Genomic DNA, 25537 nt, shown 5'->3' on the forward strand with positions numbered 1-25537 from the left:
TTTTATTTGAGTTAGTTGAAAAAGGTGCACGATGACTTTTAGCTAAGATACAAGTATCACAATTAAAAACGGATAGGTCTACGCCTGAAAATAGTTTTGGAAGCAAATGTTTCATGTAGCCAAATGAAGGATGTCCTAGACGACAGTGCCATAACCATATTGATTTTTCCTTGGTTCCACCTGAGTGTTGTACATGGTGAACTCTGCTTGAGTTGAAGTCTTCCATGTAGTAGAGACCCCCTCTCTTAGTACCACGCCCAATGATCTCCTTGGTGAGGATGTCCTGAAAAAGGCAAAATTTTAGATACATTAGAGCTACACAATTCAAATCTTCAGTAGCTTGTCCTACTGATATGAGTTTAGTAGAAAGGGATGGAACCAATAAAGTATTTGGTAAGGAAATTGAGGTTGATAATGCCACAGTTCCAGCCCCACTAACAGGGTATTTAACTCCATTAGCATTGATAATGCTAGTCTGTCTCGGTGTAGTCTTTGATGCAAGGTCGTTTTCACAAAACGTCATATGGTCTGTTGCTCCCGAATCCACTATCCAACCATTGTACCTGTCGTCATATGAAGTGAGGAAAGCACAACTATTGTTACCTTCATTTTGTGCATTTGCTGACTCAATGTCATGTTCAACCTGCGAAACTAGAGAAAGTTGTGGTTCTGCTCCAGCGAAGGCCACTCGTCCCGAGCCACCTGCGGTTTCTTTCTGTTTCTTTGCTTTAAACTCATTCCACCATTCTGGATACCCATGCAACTTGAAGCATGTGTCACGGGTGTGCTTTTTGTTTCCACAGTGGGAGCAGCCACCACCATCGATTACTTGACCTTTGATCTTTGTACTTGTTTTTCCTCCATTTGAAGATGGATCTCCTCCCTTTATCATTTGAAGGTTGTTTGATTGTTGTAATCCCCTAACTCCTTTGGTTGTCATAACTGTTGAGATTGTAGTTTCTGAACCTGCTAGCATCACTGTTTGTCGGATCTCCTCTCTACGAACATGCGCATAAGCTTGTTCAACAGTTGGGAATGGTTGAATCTGAAGGACATCACTTCTTATCTTGTCTAGCCTGTCATCTAGCCCATCAAGGAAAGTATACACTCTGTCTTCCTGTAAAAAAGCATTATACTTTTGTATATCAACAGGACAATCCATTGGATTTGGACGTCTAAAATCAATTTCTCGCCATAGACCTTGAAGATTATTGTAGTAAGACTCAATAGATCCTCCAACTTGTTTCATGCCATTTATTTGTTTCTTCAAGGCATATACTTGAGATGTATCAGATCCATCAAAGTAGGTTACCGCAATTGAATCCCAAACCTGTTTTGCAGTTGGAAAACGAATAAAATTGCTAACAAGATTTGGATCCATTGAATTGATTAACCAACCTTTGACTATGGCATTTTCTGTTCTCCATCTTCTGAATGTGGGATCTGCTGATCCAGGTTGGGGAATATCTCCATTGATGTACCCCAACTTGTCTTTTCCTGAGATATACATCTCAACCACTTGAGACCATAAAGCATAGTTGGTACCGTCGAGTTTGATACCAATTTGTGCAGCGGAATGTTCATTTGTGGTTATGGGTATTTGAGTCTGGTTTTGGGTTTGGTTTTGGGTCAGAACTTGGGTCATCTTTGTTGCCAAAGATTCAATGAAATCTGTAGAGACAACAATTTGCTTCTGCAGTGTCTGATCTGTTGGAACAAAATGTGTTTCACAATGAACCTTATTAAGTTTTGATGATAACAAGGTATTAAAAATTGTCAATTGGTTATTACTAATAATTGTTCAAGTGTACAGGACCAAAGGCTACTCAAGTTATTTCAATAGGTCTTGGAAGAACAATGGAAAGAAAAAGAAATTCTGAGCATCTGAAGAAAACTGCTCCTGAAGCTAAACTGCTCCTGAAGAGATGACGTCATCAGAAGCAGAACGTCATCAGAAGCAGAAAGTCATCAGAAGCAATATCTTCACCAGAAGCTACTTTTGATCCTTTAATCAAACTGAAGATTCAAAGTTGCTGATTCTCAATTCAGTCTTATCAAAGAAGAACGAAGAATTGAAAGGGAGGTATCAACGGATATATGGATAGCACTGAGCTCTTGTCTCTCGTTAATAGAGTTGACAAAGTACAAGTGTACAACCACTACCTCCACTACTCTGTTTTCTGTCTACGCTACAAGACAAAACAACAGCCATGCCTGCAGAATTTGTACACTCAAGATGGGAATGAATTTGAAGTTTATTCTTCAAAGGACTACACCCAAATCAGGCAAAGGATCACTGGTGGATAATCAAAGGATTTCAAACGACTCTTTAGACGTGCTGATTATCTCAACGTCTCTTTCACACCTCTATATAAAGGAGTGAAGACTTGAAGATTCAAGATAGAGAGATACATAAGTTCAAAAGCGCCAAAACTCTGTCAATTTGATTCTACAAAGCACACTGAATTTCTGCACTGATTTGATACATCTTAGAAATTCAAAGTCTAGAGTCTTTTCTGTATTGTATTGTGAACACCACTGATTGTATATCAAGTGTTCAATTCAAACTCAATTCTCTGTATTTTTGTTTGATTAGAAGTCTCTTGCCTGCGTGCTTGAGCATTAGAAGTCTCTTGCTTAGTGCTTGAGCATTGGAAGACTCTTGCTTGTGTGCTTGAGCATTGTTTTGTGAAGTCTCATACTTTGAAAGTATTGAGCAGTTGTAATCTTTGTGATTATAGTGAAATCTCCTTGGAAGTGCAAGGGGGACTGGACTACTTCCGTGTTGTGGAAGGAACCAGGATAACTGCTTGTGTCTTTGTCTTTCTTTTCTCTGCTCTGTTCTTTTCCGCTGCAATCTGACTCTGATCATTTCATCAGAAGCAATCAAACTGCTTCTGAAGTTTTATCAGAAGAAGTATTTTTTAAGAGAAAAAGAAAACACAATTCAACCCCCCCCTTCTTGTGTTTTTCACCTTCAATTGGTATCAGAGCTTGCTCTGTTATCACAGCACTTAACCGTGTTACAGTTCAAGATCTATTAGAAAAACATGTCTGGAGATGAGGAATCAGTTACTCCAAAATACACAAGTGTCAAGCATGACTATGATACTGCTGACAAGAAAACAGACTCTGGAAAAGCTCCAAAGTTTAATGGAGATCCAGAAGAGTTTTCATGGTGGAAAACTAATATGTACAGCTTTATCATGGGATTGGATGAAGAGCTATGGGATATACTGGAAGATGGAGTTGATGATCTGGATTTGGATGAAGAAGGAGCTGCTATAGACAGAAGAATACATACTCCTGCTCAGAAGAAGCTTTATAAGAAACACCACAAGATAAGAGGAATCATTGTGGCTTCTATACCTCGCACCGAATACATGAAAATGAGTGACAAATCTACTGCGAAGGCTATGTTTGCTTCTCTATGTGCAAACTTTGAAGGCAGCAAGAAAGTAAAAGAGGCTAAAGCTTTGATGCTAGTTCATCAGTATGAACTTTTCAGAATGAAGGATGATGAGAGTATAGAAGAAATGTACTCAAGATTTCAAACTTTAGTTTCTGGATTGCAAATACTGAAGAAAAGCTATGTTGCCTCTGATCATGTTAGTAAGATTTTGAGAAGCTTACCTTCAAGATGGAGACCCAAAGTAACTGCTATTGAGGAAGCTAAGGATCTAAATACTTTAAGTGTTGAAGATCTTGTTAGCTCACTCAAAGTGCATGAAATGAGTTTAAATGAGCATGAAACCTCTAAGAAGAGTAAATCCATTGCTTTACCATCTAAAGGAAAGACCTCAAAGTCTTTCAAAGCCTACAAAGCCAGTGAATCTGAAGAAGAATCACCTGATGGAGATTCTGATGAAGATCAATCTGTAAAGATGGCTATGCTGTCCAACAAGCTTGAGTATCTGGCAAGGAAGCAGAAGAAATTTTTGAGCAAGAGAGGTAGCTACAAGAACTTCAAGAAAGAAGATCAGAAGGGATGCTTCAATTGTAAGAAGCCTGGTCATTTCATTGCTGATTGCCCTGATCTTCAGAAGGAGAAGTTTAAAGGCAAATCCAAGAAATCAAGCTTCAACTCCAGTAAATTCAGAAAGCAAATCAAAAAGAGCTTGATGGCGACCTGGGAAGATTTGGATAGTGAATCTGGTTCTGATAAAGAAGAAGCTGATGATGATGCTAAGGCAGCCGTTGGGTTAGTGGCAACAGTATCATCAGAAGCAGTATCAGAAGCTGAATCAGATTCAGAAGATGAAAATGAGGTATATTCCAAAATCCCTAGACAAGAACTTGTTGATTCTCTAAAAGAACTTTTATCACTGTTTGAACACAGAACCAATGAGTTGACAGATTTAAAAGAAAAATATGTTGATTTGATGAAACAACAAAAATCAACTCTATTGGAACTGAAAGCTTCTGAAGAAGAACTCAAAGGATTTAACCTCATATCAACAACATATGAAGATAGACTCAAGAGTCTTTGTCAGAAGCTACAAGAAAAATGTGATAAAGGTTCAGGCAATAAACATGAGATTGCCTTGGATGATTTTATTATGGCTGGAATAGACAGAAGCAAAGTTGCTTCTATGATCTACAGCACATACAAGAACAAAGGCAAAGGGATTGGATATTCTGAGGAGAAATCCAAAGAATACAGTCTCAAGAGCTACTGTGATTGTATCAAGGATGGATTGAAATCCACCTTTGTGCCTGAAGGTACAAATGCTATAACTGCTGTTCAGTCAAAACCTGAAGCTTCAGGTTCACAGGCTAAGATCACATCAAAGCCAGAGAATCTTAAGATCAAGGTAATGACAAAATCTGATCCTAAGAGTCAAAAGATTAAAATTCTGAAAAGATCAGAACCTGTTCATCAGAATCTGATTAAACCAGAATCTAAAATTCCAAAACAAAAGGATCAGAAGAACAAAGCAGCTACTGCTTCTGAGAAAACAATACCAAAAGGTGTCAAACCTAAAGTATTGAATGATCAGAAGCCACTCAGCATTCACCCTAAGGTACAAGGGAGGAAAAGTAAAACCTCCAAAACTAACCCAAAAGGACCCATGAAGATATGGGTACCTAAATCTGAATTGGCCAAAAATGCAGGTGTGCTTAAGGGCAAGAGAGAAACAAAGGTCATGGTACCTAGACAGCGGATGTTCAAGGCACATGACTGGAGAGAAAGCTTTGTTCCTTACCCTTACAATGAAAGATGGAGGAGAAGTGAAGTTTGGTGGCAACCAAACTGGAAAGATCATTGGTACAGGTACTATTGGTAATTCCTCCATCTCAATTAATAATGTGTGGCTAGTAGATGGTCTGAAGCATAACCTATTGAGCATTAGTCAATTTTGTGACAATGGGTATGATGTAACGTTCAGTAAGACCAACTGCACACTAGTCAACAAGGATGACAAATCCATTACATTCAAGGGAAAGAGAGTTGAGAATGTCTATAAAATAAATTTCTCTGATCTGGCTGATCAGAAGGTAGTTTGCCTTCTGTCAATGAATGATAAAAAATGGGTATGGCATAAAAGGTTGGGACATGCTAATTGGAGATTAATTTCTAAAATTAGCAAGTTACAACTGGTCAAAGGATTGCCTAACATTGATTATCATTCAGATGCACTTTGTGGTGCATGTCAGAAAGGGAAAATTGTGAAAAGTTCTTTCAAATCTAAAGACATTGTATCAACCTCCAGACCCTTAGAATTACTCCATATTGATCTTTTTGGTCCAGTTAACACTGCATCTTTATATGGAAGTAAATACGGATTAGTCATTGTTGATGATTACAGCAGATGGACTTGGGTAAAATTCATTAAAAGTAAAGACTATGCTTGTGAAGTGTTTAGCAGCTTCTGCACTCAAATACAATCTGAAAAAGAATTGAAAATTTTGAAAGTCAGAAGTGATCATGGTGGAGAATTTGAAAATGAGCCATTTGAACTTTTTTGTGAAAAACATGGGATTCTCCATGAGTTTTCTTCTCCTAGAACTCCACAACAAAATGGGGTTGTAGAGAGAAAGAACAGAACCTTACAAGAAATGGCCAGAACCATGATCCATGAAAACAACTTAGCTAAACATTTTTGGGCAGAAGCAGTCAATACTTCATGTTATATTCAAAATAGGATCTATATCAGACCTATGTTGGAGAAAACAGCATATGAACTCTTTAAAGGAAGAAGACCCAATATCTCTTACTTTCATCAGTTTGGATGTACTTGTTACATCTTAAACACTAAAGACTATCTGAAGAAATTTGATGCCAAGGCTCAAAGAGGAATCTTTTTAGGTTACTCTGAAAGGTCAAAGGCATACAGAGTGTATAATTCAGAAACACAATGTGTTGAAGAATCTATGCATGTAAAATTTGATGATAGAGAGCCTGGAAGTAAAACTTCAGAGCAAAGTGAAAGTAATGCAGGTACAACTGATTCTGAAGATGCATCAGAATCTGATCAACCTTCTGATTCTGAAAAGTATACAGAAGTTGAATCTTGTCCAGAAGCTGAAATCACTCCAGAAGCTGAGTCTAATTCAGAAGCAGAACCTAGCCCAAAAGTACAGAATGAAAGTGCTTCTGAGGACTTTCAAGATAACACTCAGCAGGTTATACAACCTAAATTCAAGCACAAATCTTCACATCCTGAGGAGCTAATCATTGGAAGCAAAGATAGTCCTAGAAGAACAAGATCACATTTTAGACAAGAAGAGTCTTTAATAGGACTACTTTCAATAATTGAGCCTAAAACTGTTGAAGAAGCTCTCTCAGATGATGGATGGATATTAGCTATGCAAGAAGAGCTAAATCAATTCCAAAGGAATGATGTGTGGGATCTGGTACCCAAACCTTCTCAGAAGAACATTATTGGAACAAAATGGGTATTCAGAAACAAGCTGAATGAACAAGGAGAAGTAACCAGAAACAAAGCCAGACTTGTTGCTCAAGGCTACAGTCAACAAGAAGGCATTGATTACACTGAAACATTTGCTCCAGTTGCAAGATTGGAAGCAATCAGGTTACTTCTATCCTACGCAATTAATCATGGCATAATATTATATCAAATGGATGTCAAAAGTGCTTTTCTTAATGGTGTCATTGAAGAAGAAGTGTATGTTAAACAACCTCCTGGGTTTGAGGATCTTAAGCATCCTGACCATGTTTATAAACTTAAGAAATCACTATATGGCTTGAAACAAGCTCCCAGAGCTTGGTATGATAGACTAAGTAATTTCTTAATTAAAAATGATTTTGAAAGAGGACAAGTTGACACAACACTCTTCAGAAGGACTCTTAAGAAAGATATTTTGATTGTGCAAATATATGTTGATGATATAATATTTGGTTCTACTAATGCATCTCTTTGCAAAGAATTTTCTAAGTTAATGCAGGATGAATTTGAAATGAGTATGATGGGAGAATTGAAATTCTTTCTGGGAATTCAAATCAACCAAAGTAAAGAAGGAGTATATGTTCATTAAACAAAATATACAAAGGAGCTTCTGAAGAAGTTCAAGCTAGAAGATTGTAAAGTGATGAACACTCCAATGCATCCAACCTGCACCTTAAGCAAAGAAGATACTGGAACAGTAGTAGACCAGAAGCTATACAGAGGTATGATTGGTTCTCTGTTATACCTCACTGCATCTAGACCTGATATTTTATTCAGTGTATGCTTGTGTGCAAGATTTCAATCAGATCCTAGAGAATCTCATTTAACTGCAGTTAAGAGAATCTTCAGGTATCTGAAAGGAACAACTAATCTTGGACTCCTGTATAGGAAATCCCTAGATTATAAGTTGATTGGATTCTGTGATGCTGATTATGCTGGTGATAGGATTGAAAGAAAATCAACCAGTGGAAATTGTCAATTCCTGGGAGAGAATCTGATATCCTGGGCAAGCAAAAGACAAGCAACTATTGCTATGTCTACAGCAGAAGCAGAGTACATTTCAGCTGCAAGCTGTTGCACACAACTACTTTGGATGAAACATCAGTTGGAAGACTATCAGATCAATGCTAACAGTATTCCCATTTATTGTGATAATACTGCTGCTATTTGTTTGTCAAAGAATCCAATTCTACATTCAAGAGCCAAGCATATTGAAATCAAACACCATTTTATCAGAGACTATGTTCAAAAAGGAATTTTAGATATACAATTCATTGATACTGAACATCAATGGGCTGATATATTTACAAAACCTTTGTCTGTTGAAAGATTTGATTTTATTAAGAAAAATTTGAACATGCATTTTGTGTCTGATTGAAAAATTGCTTGCCTCTGAATAAGAAGTTTGGTTCTGATGTTTATTCAGGAGCATTTTGGTTCATCAGAAGCTCTTAACTGAGGTTCTGAGGAAAATGTGCTTCTGAAGATGACGTCAGCACTAAAACTTCAGAAGTGTTATTCTTTGCTTCTGAATAGCTTGGTTAGTGGGAACGTTGGTAGTTACTTTATGTAAACAGCTGTCCCATTACCCAAAAAGTAGTTTTCTGAAGAGTCTCTGACGTGGTCTATTTGTATTGGAGTATAACAAAAAGGGCAATGATGTTTTTATTCGCTTTTTAACATACTTACACGCGCCCCCAATTTGTCATTAATGCTGTGTTTGTTTGTCCCTTCTGAATTACAAACGTTTTAATAAAAACACTAAGTCAATTCACACACTACTCACTTCACAACAAACACTTTCTATTTTTTTCGTCTTAACCCTCTGCGAAAGTAAACGCATTCTCTCATCCTCTCAAAAACTCTTTAGAACCCTAAAACCACTTCATATCAATGGCATCTTCAAGTTCTGCTGGTGGTTCTTCATCGAATATGGATATAGATACTCCTGCTTATGAAATCAAAGGAAGAACTATGTCGATTGAGGAATGGGATCTAATCATTCAAGCGGAAAATCCAGTGGATTTCACTTCTCTAACTCATCATGGATGCGACTTGGTAAGATTCTACAAAAAGCAGAAGCTGATGAGTTACTTCAGTCTTCTCAACGGTCCTACTTATGAAGTGCTTGTCAGACAATTCTGGGTAAGAGCTTCAGTGTTTGACAAAGTTGCTGCTAAACAGGAAGAAGCTCAGATGATTCTGGTTGATCCTACTTTGGAGGGAAAAACCAGAGAAGAAATGGGTCTACTCGCCTTCACTGGGACTGAGATTAGATCAAACGTCATGGGGATTCCTGTAACAATCAATGAGCATGTGATTGCTCAAGCCATGAGAAGGGATGCTTCTGGGACATACGATGGAGAAGAGATTCCTAACCCCAGAACAAGCCCATGGAAGGAGATAGTAAACAACACTATCTACGGATCAAAGGATGCTAAGCCTTACAGCACCTTAAGCATGGAAAAGAAAATGCTGCTGAAGATCCAAAATGAAAACATTTTTCCCAAAGGTGGAGGAAATGATCAACCTTCACTTGGTCACAAAGTCTTTCTGCATCACACCATCTCTCAGGAAACAACAATGAACGTTCCCAAGTATATGTTTAAATACATGATCAAGGAACTCAAGAAGAGCCAGATGGAGAACAGGAAGTTTGTTCCCTATGGAAGGCTGCTCTCCATAATCTTTCAAGAAGGAGGACTCCTAAGTGCCCTGAAAGACGTGGGTATTTATGATAATCAGAAGCTGGGAGCAGTCACAGGAAAAATAATCAATGGGGCAACTCTAGTCAAGATGAGGCTAATTTCAACTTGCAAGAAACTAGATACAGATATGCATGAATCTGATGTCATATCTGATCTAGTCACTCATCACATCCCTATCTGCAAGAAAGATCCCCTGGATGTGCAGAGGGCCTACATCTTGGACTACTACAAGAGCTACAACAAGAAAATCAGCCTGAAAGATATCCCAGAAGAAATGTATGGTGGTGATCTGCCTGTGGCCAAAGGCAGAAAATCTAAAAAGAAGCAGATCACCAAGGAAGAATACCTTGCTGAAGATGCTACTGAGGTGGGTGCTCAGAAGCATAAGAAAGCTAAGAAGGAAAAATCTGCTATGTCCACCATTCTTGAGGAAGTGGAGGATTTGGATGATGTCCCTCTTATCAGAAAAAGGACAAGGAGTACTCAAGAAACAGCAGAACAGCCTGCTTCTGAACAAGCTGGTTCTGAACAAGCTGCTTCTGATCAAGCTGCTTCTGAAAAGCCTTCAAGTCCCAAAAATAAAAGAGAAGCTGCTCTTCAGACCATCAAAAGGAAGAGGTCTAATTTTACAAGAAATCTGAAGACAGCTGAAGGAAGAAGGGAAGAAATGTTGAAAGAACTGGAAGAGAACTGGGATGAAGACTCTAGCCCCAAGAAGGCAAAAAGGACTGCAACTTCTGAGCCCATAGTCATGCCCAGTTTTGAAATGACTGAAGAAATGAGGCAGTACGCTAGAGAGGTTTCTGCATCCAAGATAGCAGAAAAGAAAAGGTTGAAGGAAGTGTTTGAGAAAGAAAGGGATGAGCGTCTCAAGGCTGCAGGGTATGTGCCTACTCCTGACATTGCTGCTTTAGCGTCTGAGTTAGAAACAGTTCAGTATGGAGCAACTCTGCTTTCTCAAGCCTTGAAGAATAAGCAAGCTTCAGGAGCAACTTCATCAGATCCAGTTTCAACAGCTCCAGAAGCAATTCATCCAGAAGCTCAGTCCTCAGGTAATCCATCTAAAGCTCCAACTAATACTCAGTCTCTATCTCTACCCTCTTCACCCTCTTCATCATCCACAGAATCAGATGACCAACCCCTTAGCCAACATATAGACAAGCTTCTAAAAACCAAACCTACCAAACTAACAGAATTTGGAACACTTGACTATGAGAGTACTCAAATAGAATTTTCAAAAAATAGGATAAAACTTTGTGAGAAATTCAATTTGCCTACTACTCATCCACTATATCCAGATATTCCAGAGCCTGTTAGTATACAACAACCTGAACCCAACCAAGAACCTAACCAAACTCCACAAAAAGCCTCTGAAGTAGTTTCAGATGCAACTACTTCAGAAACCCCCCAACACCAAGAATCCTCAACCCTTCACAACTTAGAAAAACATCTAGGTGGTGAAATGCAACCAACACCCACTAAGGCCTCTAAGACAGTTTCTGAAAAGACTGTCTTGGAAACCCAAACAGAAACCCAAACCATCCCTGAGCAAACTGTTCAGGAGCAAACTGCTTCTGAACAAGTTGCTCCTGACCAAACAACTTCTGACCAAACAACAGAACAACAACAACAACCAGACTCACCCACTATAATAGACTTAACCTCTGACAAACCTTCCACATCACATACAACTCAAACTGAACCTTCACCCATCTCTGACCATATCCTGGAGTCTGAGTATATAGAGGAACAACTGATCAGACTTAGTGATGAGATTCAGGCACTGATTCTTCGCAGAACAGTTCCTGCACCTCCTATTCACTATTATGATAAGTGGATGGATCTACAGAAGAGCTTTGATGAGCTGCTGGATCAGCTTAGAACTAAATGTGTGTCATCTCACTCTGCTATGCTGAAAAAGCTTTTGGATGATATGCATGAAGCAGCTAAGGAGAAAGAGCTGAATTTTGTGCCTCTGCTGGACATCACTCCTTTCTATCCAGAAGAAGAGTACATCACTAGGGCTGCTAGAATTCAGGCTGGATTTAAACAAAGAATGAGGGAAAAGGATGAGCTACTTCAGAAGAAGGATGATCAGATCAAGTATCTCTTAGAACAGTTGTATAAGCAAGCCCAACCTTAGTTGCACACCCAACTCTAGCTTGTTTTTTACTTTTGTTCTTAGTAGCTGTGTCTTTGTATCTTAATCTTTCTTTATATATATTATCATTGTTTCTGGATCTTGTGCTTTTTCACCTTCAATATGTTTTACAAGCTTTAACTCTGATGATATTTACTGTTTTCAATGCTGCTTGCTCTGAAAGATTATATGTTTGTTTTGATTTGGCTCTGATACTCTTTCTTTTGTTTCTATTCTTTTTGTTGATGACAAAAGGGGGAGTAAATGTATAGTATTTGTTAAGGCACTGAGCCCTGCTATAACCACTTCTAAATTTCTTTTAAATACTTCTGATTTGATTTTATAAGTATTTTATTGAAATTTAATTAATAAGAATAGAACTTAGGGGGAGCTTACAAACCTCACCTTAAAGAACTATTAGACTCAGGGGGAGCTTACAAACCTCTGTCCCAGTAGTCAACTTATTAATTAGATCAACAACAATTGAACATTTTAAATACTATTGTTTGTCATCATCAAAAAGGGGGAGATTGTTGGAACAAAATGTGTTTCACAATGAACCTTATTAAGTTTTGATGATAACAAGGTATTAAAAATTGTCAATTGGTTATTACTAATAATTGTTCAAGTGTACAGGACCAAAGGCTACTCAAGTTATTTCAATAGGTCTTGGAAGAACAATGGAAAGAAAAAGAAATTCTGAGCATCTGAAGAAAACTGCTCCTGAAGCTAAACTGCTCCTGAAGAGATGACGTCATCAGAAGCAGAACGTCATCAGAAGCAGAAAGTCATCAGAAGCAGAAAGTCATCAGAAGCAATATCTTCACCAGAAGCTACTTTTGATCCTTTAATCAAACTGAAGATTCAAAGTTGCTGATTCTCAATTCAGTCTTATCAAAGAAGAACGAAGAATTGAAAGGGAGGTATCAACGGATATATGGATAGCACTGAGCTCTTGTCTCTCGTTAATAGAGTTGACAAAGTACAAGTGTACAACCACTACCTCCACTACTCTGTTTTCTGTCTACGCTACAAGACAAAACAACAGCCATGCCTGCAGAATTTGTACACTCAAGATGGGAATGAATTTGAAGTTTATTCTTCAAAGGACTACACCCAAATCAGGCAAAGGATCACTGGTGGATAATCAAAGGATTTCAAACGACTCTTTAGACGTGCTGATTATCTCAACGTCTCTTTCACACCTCTATATAAAGGAGTGAAGACTTGAAGATTCAAGATAGAGAGATACATAAGTTCAAAAGCGCCAAAACTCTGTCAATTTGATTCTACAAAGCACACTGAATTTCTGCACTGATTTGATACATCTTAGAAATTCAAAGTCTAGAGTCTTTTCTGTATTGTATTGTGAACACCACTGATTGTATATCAAGTGTTCAATTCAAACTCAATTCTCTGTATTTTTGTTTGATTAGAAGTCTCTTGCCTGCGTGCTTGAGCATTAGAAGTCTCTTGCTTAGTGCTTGAGCATTGGAAGACTCTTGCTTGTGTGCTTGAGCATTGTTTTGTGAAGTCTCATACTTTGAAAGTATTGAGCAGTTGTAATCTTTGTGATTATAGTGAAATCTCCTTGGAAGTGCAAGGGGGACTGGACTACTTCCGTGTTGTGGAAGGAACCAGGATAACTGCTTGTGTCTTTGTCTTTCTTTTCTCTGCTCTGTTCTTTTCCGCTGCAATCTGACTCTGATCATTTCATCAGAAGCAATCAAACTGCTTCTGAAGTTTTATCAGAAGAAGTATTTTTTAAGAGAAAAAGAAAACACAATTCAACCCCCCCCTTCTTGTGTTTTTCACCTTCATGATCGTTCACGACATCATCGTCGTCGGATCGCTCTGATGCCATGTTAACTCAGAACAATAGCATTGAAGGGGAAAAATATTTCTTGTTTATATTTTTTGTATATACAGCAGAGCCCTCTATTGGGTATATATACATGAATGTAATAAATAGCATTTAACCTATACATGTTGACTAAAAGCTATATATAACAAGAAAATAAAATAGCCTATGAATCAGGGATTAACACTGATGTGTATCTCCTAAATATTGACTAATTACATAAGAGACAACTCATGCCAACAATCTCCACATGGTTCCACTCATTCTCTGAGAATCTACCATCCATATTGCATTGTAGATCACAAAAAAACTTTTGGTCCGTCTTTCTTTTTCTATAAAACATGTATACACATGAAGTAGAGAGTTGCTTAGTGCCATTGATGAGTACATTCAACTTGAAATCCAAAACCATATTGTCAAACGACTCTCCAGTTTCAAAAAAACAGCATAGAGCTATCCTGGGGAATTTTTTCCGAAACCAAAGATGCACTGACGGTTCGTTGCTTCTAACCTTATCCATAATTACTCTCCTACGATGAATCGGGTGACAAAAGAGACTGTAACCCATATTTTTGAGTTTATGCTCGTCTTGATTCCACGAAGGACTACATACTTCTATGACATTGTTGGAACTTACATTAAGAGAATACACATTAAGGAAGGACTTCCCGTATTCATTATAAACACACATGGCATTTGCAGACACTTTTGGACTCACTTTTGCTGCATCATTTGATGATCGAACTCCCCTACGATGATGCGATGTTACTATCTCAACTTTTGGCAATACGTAGCTTGGTATCTGAATCATCCTTTGGCAGCTCCTCAAGAACAAACGTTGGAGCCCAACAAGATTTCCAAATGTGAAAGGCAATTGGTATAGGTCAGTCTCATCTAAATAAACATCTTTTAAATTCTCCATCACTCCTAGTACTTCTGGAAAGCTCGCAAGACGCGAGCAACCTCTAAGATCTAATTTCTCTAGAGATGGCAAGTTCATGCAGGGAACCAAACTTTCTAGTTGGATGCATCCTTTAGCACTTAATAACACAAGTTTGTCAAGAAACCCAACTGAATCATGGATTTTAAATAAGTTAGTGCAGTAGTCAAGCCATAATGACTTCAAATTTGGTACTCTAGATAAGCTAGGTATTTCAGTTAGGAACTTGCAGTCTTCAAAATCAAGAAAGCTCAATGTCTCAAAAACCTACACACACAAAAATGGGAAATCAAATTCTTGGGTTACAACTGGACATAAATATTAGTTTAAGGCCAACAAAACATGCTCGGGTATTACTTTTGTGTGTGAAAAGAATACATACATTGAGTGATTTGAACCGTTTAAGGCAACTGTCACGCAGGCTATGTATTACAAGATTCTTGGGATTAAAATCAAATGGTAAGGAGAATGATTCATATCCACTCCAATCAAGCACTCTCAAACTATTTGGAAGAATTTGAGGATCTATGGAAAATCCTGCGTTTCGAATTATTAGAATTCTCAAGTTCTTCATCTGCCCGAAGGCTTTTCCACACCATTTCACTTTTCTGTCTTTGTGCAAGTTGGTGATTATGACTTCAATTGTATCAGTTCCCTATGATTTTTAAATAACAAATCAAACACAAATTAAATGTTGAGAATTAATCATCTACTTATTGTGTTGTATTCAAAAACTTCTAAATTATAAAGTTCTTTTCAGGTAGTAGTAATAAACTTCATTAAACGTTTGTACATGAAAATTGAAAGCTAACAATCCAATAAACTAATACATACCAATCTAAATGTATAAATATTCTCACTATCATACCTTGTTTTCTTCCAAAACATGAAAAATGTCATCACTAAACCATAATCTACTGCGTCTTCCAGGCTCCAACGTTGATTCCTGCCTCACAATTTCTCTGCCCATGCCTTGAATCAAGTCATGCATTCTCACACAACTATTGGCATCAATTTTAATCAGAGATTTGTCAGTTAGCACTTGTATGCCATCATCCGCATGAAAACCATGTAAGTATAGTAATTCTTTGACATAGCCTATTTTATAAGAATTGAAGAAACAAGCTATGTCTAGAAAAATACCCTTCTCATCTTCATCCAAATCATCATAGCTAACTTTAAGAATTTCATGGATGTCTTTACGAAGGACTCTTTCATATTTATCTAGCGAAGATTTCCATACATCTAAACTTTTACCAAAGAAGCGAGAACCTATCACCTCCAAAGCCAAGGGAAGACCATGACAATAAGATACTGTGCGTTTTGCAATATCCACATAACATGGATCAATTTTTTTTATTTTTAAATGCATGCAAACTAAATAATTCAAAAGCCTTTTCATTTTTTAGCTCTTTAACCTTGTACACTTTCACAATCCCATGAGTTGCCAGCAAATGCTTGTCTCTTGTAGTGATGATTATCTTGGTGCCAAGTCCAAACCAATCATGTCCTCCTGCAAGTGCCCGTAAATGCTCCACTTTGTCCACATCATCAAGAATCAAAAGGACTTTCTTTCTTTGAAGCCTTCTTTTAATTATTGAAATTCCTCTATAAACATCTCCCACTTTAATATCTTTCTCCCCAAGTATTTCAGAAAGTAGTGTTTCTTGGAGATGAGCTAGACCATGATTAATCGCCCTCTCTCTTATGCCAGCAAGAAAACACACACTTTCAAATTGGTCAACAATCAAGTTATGCACAGCACGAGCAGTTGTTGATTTGCCTATTCCGCCGATTCCATAAATGCCTACCGTGTTTGTTCTCTCATCAGACCCAAGTCCTAGTAGAGATGTCACTTCTAATATCCGAGACTCCACCCCAACTGGGTAGTTTGCAACATGGAAAGGAATACATCTGATCCTTATAGAAACCTCTTCAACTATCTTTCCAATAAACTTATATTCTGATTCAGACCTGCACATACATGTAAGTTGAAACAGAGTCATTGAATGTGCTCCAACCAAAAATTAATCTTATAGCAAATAATTACTTCACAATATTACCTTTAACTAGATTTATATAATCCATGCGAGATTGCACGCACGAATGTGGGGAAAAATAATGGAAAACAGATGTTATTAAACCTGATTCAAAATCCATTTTTTTACTGAGAATTATAATGTGATTAAAAAAACCTGAAAAGTTAAAAATAATGAAATTTATAGTTGTACAAACAAATGTAAGATAAGGATGGAAAAAATAACATGACCAACTTTTTTACATTAGTGCTTGCTGATTTTCTTTTTACACTTGAAATAAATTTGATGAACCTTGACAGAGAATACGAAATTCCACCATTTTCTTTTTGATTCCTGTTGAAGGCTTTAAGAAGGAAAATCAACTGATCTTTCATATGGTAAACAAAATAGAAAAGACTCAAATAAAAAATTCCAAAATTACATGCCTTTTCTGTTCTTAATTATGGTTATATCATGGAAAAAGTCTACTAAAACAATATGTCAAACACTACAAACAAAGCATAGTAAAAAAATTGAACATGTGATTTATCGTTGTCGGAGAGACAGTATACAATAAAATCCAAAGCTACAATTTTTATTAGACTTTAGATGAATTGTATATTTCTTCAATCATACGAACACATATACATTGGAATAATTAGATAGAATAAGAGAGGTAGAATTTTTTTTAGATACTAAAATATGCAATATATGTAAGTTATGTTGTCACCACCACAAAAGCGACCTTAATATTCTTGAAAAGAATCTTGTCTTACTTGTAATTAACACGAAACTAACAATAAGAAGGACTACATGATTGCAACGAAGGACATCATGATTTCTTGCCTATGCAATTGAAAAGATTGTTGTCTGACCTATGTTGGGGTGCCTTGTCTATACTTGCTTACCTCTAGATTTCTACAAAGACGCCATGTTAAGAAGGTAGGGTAGATGGTTGAAAAAATAGAACACTATATATATACTAAAAGAATTACAACATTTGGTTTTCAATTAGTGAAATAAATATGTGAACTAAAAGGTTGGTGTGTAATTAAAATCTAATATGCAAATGAAAGGTCTCATAGAAAAAATAAATAGTGAACATGCTCTTCATTTTCATAATAAAAAAAGCTGCATTCAAGTGAAAGAAAAAACTGTACCATTAATTTACGTTATTTGTGACTTACCAATTGTCATTGAACCTCCATCATGCTTGGTTACTAACTTTTTTTTTTTATTTATAATATTGGTTACCAACTTCTAATATAGCCTTTTGGTTTAATATTTTTTTTCTTTTCAAAATTGACACTATATGAAGATCACTTGATTTAAGACATGAATGATTAGCTTTGATATCATTTTATACGTAAGTTCTGCTCTTTTTTTTTCCAAGGTAAAATACATGTGGGAAGTTAGTTTGTAATTGGTAGATGAAAAAATAGATAGTGGGAAGTTACAAAGTTCAATTTGGCAAGTTACATAATAAATATAAGAATGAATTTTTTTTTGGTTACCTTTGATTTTTTTTTTCTGGTTTATAAGAATGAATATATATAAATATTTAGTAAAGAGAAAACCACATGGTGAATGCTTATAGAAAATAAGTTAGAAAATGGACATTTGTGAGATGACATATAAGCAAAGTGTAGCATAGAATATATATATATATATATACTAAGGCACGGGTTTGTTTAAATTTTGTAACATAAATGAAAAGAAAATGTTGGTCATTTTTTATTTTTAAAATAAGATTATTTTTGCAAAGATTTTTTTTAATTTTGGAGTTGGGTTTGATGAAGCAAAAGCGCATTTGCATGCTATTAGATGTAAATTTACCTTGATTTTAAGTAGTTAAGAATTAGAGATTATATGTTAAAGTTGTTTTATGTCATGATTTAAAGGAAAACGTGATTTACTGGCCGCCTATCTAAAGAGACACTAACCATATTTAAAGATTAATGTGTCTGAGTGGATAGAAATGAAAAGAATGAAAGTGTACATGACAATAAAAAAATTAAATAAAGATTTAAGGTAAAAAACTTGGATTTTACCTTGTAGGCCTATATTTTAAAGGTAAAAAATTCAAAATTACCAATAACATATGTTCCATCCTAAAAAGTTAGCATATATTCTATCAAAATTAAATAGTGACTTTTTTAAAATAAAAAAATACAAACACATAAAAAGGGAGTTTTTTCACATTAAAAAAATATAAAAGGAATTGAAAAAAAAAACACAACTCAAACCCTAAAAACATTAAATTTTTTAAATCATAAAATCCGTCTACCCAATCTGAACTCTGCATGTTATGATTGACAGTTTCCAAGGCTAAATCAATCCTTGATCCGTATTCACCATCATAAACGATGTCGGCGGTGTTATTGTCGTAGATTGCTCTCTGTTGATGTCGAGTGAACGAACCATGGTTCCACTACATAACTGTTGAGCACCGAGAAGTAGGTGATCTCAACATGTAATCATTGGTAAGAGCGAGAAATCCATCCCTTTTTTTATGAATCATTTCCCTCTTCTTTTTTTTTCTTCATTTGTGGGTTATTTTTCGTTGAGCTCTCACTTGAATCCATTTCTGAGTTCGGCAACAATTGTCCTCCCACTATTGTTGTATAGATGGTGTTCCTTGTAGCTCAATGAAGCTATGCATATAACCCGTGCGTTGTAGAGATTTCAATAGAGTTATGTAACTTTTTTTAGATGTTAAACATTATGTCAGTGTTTTTTTCAAGAAGAATTTTAATTAGTTTACAATAAAGTTAGTTAAATATTAATAAGGAAAAATGTGTCATTTATATTGGTCTTGATATGAGAGCAATAAGCACAAAGAGGCTTGAATATTATTTCTTTTTTAGTATAAAGGATGGCCATATGCCCAATTATTTTTTTAATCTTTCTTATTTAACTAATTTTGTAAAGGATAAAACATATTAAGAAGTGTTACTTGAAATTACTTTTGTTATTATAGTTATTAGATAGAATAAGAAAGAGTGAGAAGTTATAAGATATGTGAGAAGATTTTTTTTATATGTGAGAATGTTTTTTGAAAAAGGAATTACACTTGATGAACATTAAAATCCACTTCAAAATTCATCCAAGAGTTGTATTAGGTAATAGAGTTTTTGTTGGCTACTATATTAGATAGAATAATAGTCGTGAAACTTGTTTAGTTCTTACACATTATGACAATATTTTCTGAAGAACAACCAAATTTAGTTTACAAAGAATTTAACTAAATACTAATAAAAAAATGTGCAACATATATTGGTCTTGATATGAGAACGATAAGCTCAAAAAGCCTTCGATATTAATTTTTTTAATCTTTTTTTTATATCCTTTTTTTAATTTATTCATTTACTCTTATTAAATTAATTTAATGAATGGTAAATAATAACAACAAATTTATTAAGAAGGAATGATAAGTTTTGTAACTTAAAATTGCTTGCATTCTCATAATTATTAGATAGATATATTAGATAGAATAAGAAAGGGTGAGAAGTTATACTATATTGAAGAATATATTTTTAGAGGTGGCACATATGCATAATTATAACTTCAGAATAATGAATGACTCAAGTTTAGTTTATGGGAAGGTCTTGAGGTGCCACATCAACATCATCACAATTTTGTACCCAAATTTACTTTTAATTTTAAGAAACTCAATTGATGGAAAGTATGAATGTCAATCAATTCCATAGTCAAGGGTTAAATTTCCTTGTTGCCGCGTTCAAATCATCAAAACATGACTTTGTCTCTCTAATTTCAGAAAGATCAAGAGCGTTTCATTAGAGTTTTGAGTAGATATGTGATTCTACGATTAGTTACCGAGGCATTGATGCTTTTTTTTTTTTAAAGAAGGCATTCATGCTAATAACTCTTATAAGAAACTATTCAATTAAAAACATAACACACGGGCTTGGAATGAAAATGAATAAAAAATATTACTTTTTTAATGCATTTTTAATATGTTCCCTTCCACTTCTTTATTAGATTCTTGATCTTATAACAATGTTAAATAAAAAATAAAAAATAAAAACTTTAATTTCAATGAAAACAACCACCTTTTCATATATGAAGTGCACTCTCAACAAAACCCTCCATTTTCTCAAAACTTATGTATGTGAAATCAAAGAAAGGATATTCATTAGAGAAAACAAAAAATTATAGAAATAGACATATACGAAGCTTGAACAGAAAATCAGAACTATCAAAAAATGAAATGGAAGAAGAAAATGAGAAGCTTTGTAGTAAACTTGTGTGTGTAAGAGGATAGAATAAAAATATATTATAATGCATTCATTGTACAACTTGCATGAAGTGAAGTAAATGCAGTGCTTTTGCAAAAAGAAAATAAATATAGACATAAGCAATTATCATTACATTTCATAACGTTTCATTAACTAATTAAAAGTAACTTTTTAGTTTTTTTTAATTTTTTCTTCTTCAGAAATATAAACTATTTGGTCAACCTAAAAGTAACTTGAGTCTCTATTAAGTCATAAAACCAATGAATAGCCAAGAGATGATAAGTAAAAAATAGAAAAGAAATATAATACCAAATTGAAAGGTACCATCCAATATTTTCTTAGAAAAATTAATGATGAACAACCATTTTTTATAAACTTCTTCATGAGTAACAACAGTGCAACAAAATAAAAAATAGAATAATTATCTATCCTATTTTCCTAATGCACATAAAAAATTTCCACATACACATTAAGGAATAAAAGAAAATATAAAAGAAAGTTGGAAAAATAGACTAACAAACATTATATAAAAAAAATATAGCTTAAATATTTGACCAATCTAAAAGTAATTTGACTCCCTATCATGCCAAAGAAACAATTAATAATCAAGAGATGAAGAGTTAAAATGAGTGGAAAAAACAGTAATACAATATTGAAGATGAACTAACCAATTGTTGCTTGAATGTGGTGATGAACAAAACCCAAAATTTGGTGCACAAAATCACATATTTATACACACAATGTTTCTCAATGACATGATAGTAAAAAACATGATATAAGATTAGAACATTTAGATAGCATGGTAGAGGAAAAGTGTAGAAAGATGGTTTGGTGTTATTGACATCAATAGTAGACATGGTGGAAAAGTCAAGAAAAAATGAGGTAAATGATAAAATTGATCATCAAATATTACAGAATGAGCAGAAAAGGAATGAGATTTGCGTTGGTTATCATATAGGTGAAAGGGAAAAAGGGAAATATGGATGAGCTAAAATGTAACATCTTTTTAACCTTTATGTGGAAGAATGTAAACAGACAAATTCAATGGAGATGGTGTAAATATTATAACAAATAATCAATGTTTTTAAAAAATAGTAGTTGAAGGGGTTATAAGAATGAAGGATGTAAAAGTTCTTTCTTATTAAGATTGCAATTGATTAGTGTAACTCTTTTTATCAAAATTATTATGTATAATGGCTTGAAGTGACACATAAGCAAAGTAGTAGAATGATCAAGAATAAAAGTTAGAAAGAGGATCATTGGTGAAGTGACATGTAAGCAAAATGTAGGTTAGAATACATGTATAATATATATATATATATATATATATATATATATAGAGAGAGAGAGAGAGATAGAGATGTCTATGTCTACACATTTGACGATTTATTGTAGGCACTACTTTTGTTTTGGTACTAGCCACTACTCACACATTGTACTATTGATTGATGAAAAATAATAATTAGTAGACTGATCAGTTGTAATTTTTATTACTTATTATTGTCTTATTTTGCGATCATTGTCTATATAAATATGTGATTTAGGATCATCTTTATTTTCTCGAAGAAATTCTTAGGGGGTATTTTTCAATGTATATTGTGAGAGTTAACTTAAAATTAGGTTTTTACAGAATCGTGGCACGATTGAAGCGCAAACGTGGCACGATGGATGTTTTAGTTTTTTAGGCAAGGTACTGGAAAAATCGTGGCACGATGGGGTCGCATCGTGGTACGATGGTGCGCTGGCAGATAAAAATAAAACGTATTTTTGGGTGCAAATTTGTTACAGATTTTAAGCAGATTTGTTACAGATTTTAAGCGAAACTTTTACTATAAATATAGACCTTTTATCAGAGCAGAGAGAGAGAGATAGAGTGTTGATTCACCTTGGAAACACTATTAGGGTTGAGTCTCTTGGTTACGGGAAGAGATTGGGGCTTTGGGTAGAATTAGGCGGGAGACTTATTCTTGTAACCCATTGATTTGTCTTTGAAACGTTACTCATCATATAGTGGATCGGAGGGCTGCTCTCTCCCCCAGACTAGGTCAATTTGGACCGAACTGGGTCAACAAATTCTTTTGTGTTCTCTATTCTTTTTCTTCTTGCTGTTGTTGTTTTCTACTTTTGGCTTGTGATTATAACTGTTCCATACACTTTGTTTGGTTGCTTGTTTATCCCTTGCTCCACACATCAAGTTGTTATTGGTGTGATTTTTCTCGTCGAATTCGCAACAATTGGCGCTCACCGTGGGGCAAGGGTCAAAGGATAATTAAGTACCATGGGTTCAAAGTGGGATATTGAGAAGTTTACCGGTAATAACGATTTTGGGTTATGGAAGGTAAAGATGGAAGTGGTGTTAATTGATAGATAATTGGCAAGTGTACCAATAACTATCGAAGTAGTAATAAATATCGTTCCACAAGGACTGTATTAATTCCAATTATAGCAGGTACGTTATTAATTTAGGATATGTAAAAGTCATATTGATTGCCCTAGGCAGATGATTTTTCGTATACAAAAAAGCAAATAAAGATTGTTTGCAAAGATGATTGAGAAGAATGATTAAGCCGATGAATCCCCTACTGTTCTATATGAGTAATTACCTCCCTTATTTACTTATTACTATTCATTCTTTACGACGAATTAACAAATTGGTTTTGATCAATCTCTTGAATCAAAACCCTTTCCTAAGTTATAACCTTTTAATCTCTTAAACCGATTGAATAACTGCGGAAGCGATAAATAACGTTAATTCATATGTCATGATTCTCAATTTCCTATCTCTAGGTTCCTATGTTGAATCAAACAGAATTACTAATTCAGGATTAAAAGCTAGGGTTAAGAGTCATTCAATTCCTAATATCAATTCATATAATTCAAGAAGCTAGGGTTAATAGTCATCCGAGCAATTATATGAAAAGCAATGAACACAAATAATTCTGAATAAAGACTGAATAATATTATTAAATAAGAGAGTATCAACTACTAATTCATATATTACAACGGTTCATCATGGCTCAATCATACCGAGAGTTTAGCTACTCATGGTTTTACGATTAATAACATAATTGACAGTGAACATACATAATCAGGACCAACTATGAGTTGGTATGAGATTCAGGGCTTGTCCTTCGGTCTTCTGATGTCCTCTATGCTCAAAATCGTACTTCCCCCCGCAAACCCTAATCCGTGGCCGCATCTAGCCTTATATAGAAAGATTTTACGAGTTCCAGAAAGCCCATCATCGTGCCACGATACGATCCAATCGTGGCACGATAGCATCATTAATCCTACGTGGCAGCAGACAAAACCTAGCATCGTGGAACGTTGCGATTTACTTCGTGCCACGAAATTTCCAGTGCTGAACCTTTGTCCCACGTTCACTTATCGTGCCACGAACCAGCTTCATCGTGGCACGATTCTATATTCTTAGGAATTTTCCATCTTTTTCTCAGTTCCGTCTTTTGAGCTCCTGTTCCTGTTTTGATATGATTTCACCATGATTTACAAATAGTTGACTCTCTTAATGTCCTAAAAATGACAAAACATAACTAAAAGCTAGTGTTGATGCAACATCATCACAACCCCAAACTTAAACTATTCTTTGTCCTCAAGGAATGAAATTGCAAATGGAAAAATTGCAGTAATATAACAGATTACCAACCAATGACATGTTCAAAAGTTCACGCCTTTCCGGTGTAATGATATACCGGATGCCTAGCTCATACCACAATTTCCACAACTCCACGCAAATGTTTGAATAGGTACTCTCAATCATCATGCAGGTCCGCTGTATTACCATAAGCTTGAAACATTTCTAAACTGTCAATCAAAGTCAAAATTAAGTACACACTTTAAAGGTCTTTTCGGGGTTATAACGGGGCTTAGGTGGAAGGTGGATTTATTTTGGAAAGTAGTTTGACAACAATGAAGTTAAGCTCATCCTACTTGGATCACTGAGAACACACCACACTAATCTCCTTTACAACTTTAAAACAAGAGAATACTAGAGAACTTTTCTATTTTTTCGAGACATATAGATCTTTTTGGTCTCTGAACAATTTCCTTCTTTTTTTTTTTTTTCTGCACATGTAACAAGTGCCTTGCTATTTTCTCTCTTTTTTTTTTTTTTTTTTTTTTTTTAAATATGGTTTTATCTTTGTTCTCTAGTATCCCCTACCCCAAACTTAATAAGTTGCTAATACCAGAAGCAACCCCAAACTTGCACATTTCACACAACCTAAAAGCTTAACTTCAAAGAAAATCTTGGGCATTCTTCCTAAGGCTTCTAGGTTTGTAACATGGCTCGTCACCGAAAAGAAAAAAGATCTATACCTAAAGGCTCAAATTGGCTTAACAAAGGGTATTTGAACAATTATATCAAGGTAGGCTCAAAAAGGCTCGAGGTACCAAGCACTTGCCTTAGTGTGTACAAAACAATGACCAATCAACACATAGAGCAATATCTCAAGTTCTAGAAACAGCAGTTGCATGGAACACTCATATATGTAAAATTGAAAAAAAATAAAAATGTGGCCATGAACCTTACAAGTTGAGGTATCTGGAAGTTGTGGTGACCTAATTCCTTGCTGTACACTTCCCTTTGACATATTAGGCATCATCCTCCTTTGAACTTTTGAGATATCATTGGTACAGCATTGTTATGAGACTGATAAGTTTCCAAAAACAAACAGATTCAT

The 25537-nt window shown here is 35.2% G+C and overlaps 2 protein-coding genes across 2 annotated transcripts; both read right to left on the bottom strand.

The window, feature by feature from the left end:
• Positions 1-13831: 13831 nt before the first annotated feature.
• On the bottom strand, positions 13832-15530 carry LOC120579477 (probable WRKY transcription factor 19). The gene is made up of 3 exons (XM_039831853.1): positions 15429-15530; positions 14943-15215; positions 13832-14827 (listed from the first exon to the last, which is right to left on the bottom strand). Exons 1-3 carry the CDS (start codon positions 15528-15530, stop codon positions 13832-13834), a joined length of 1371 nt encoding a protein of 456 aa, XP_039687787.1.
• Positions 15531-15820: 290 nt separating this feature from the next.
• LOC11422884 (disease resistance protein RPV1) lies at positions 15821-16566 on the bottom strand. Its single transcript, XM_024779902.1, has one exon. The coding sequence runs from the start codon at positions 16564-16566 to the stop codon at positions 15907-15909; it is 660 nt and encodes a 219-aa protein (XP_024635670.1). The 3' UTR covers positions 15821-15906.
• Positions 16567-25537: the final 8971 nt, after the last annotated feature.

Source organism: Medicago truncatula, chromosome 3 (assembly GCF_003473485.1).
Source record: "Medicago truncatula cultivar Jemalong A17 chromosome 3, MtrunA17r5.0-ANR, whole genome shotgun sequence".
NCBI classification, from domain to species: Eukaryota; Viridiplantae; Streptophyta; class Magnoliopsida; order Fabales; family Fabaceae; genus Medicago; species Medicago truncatula.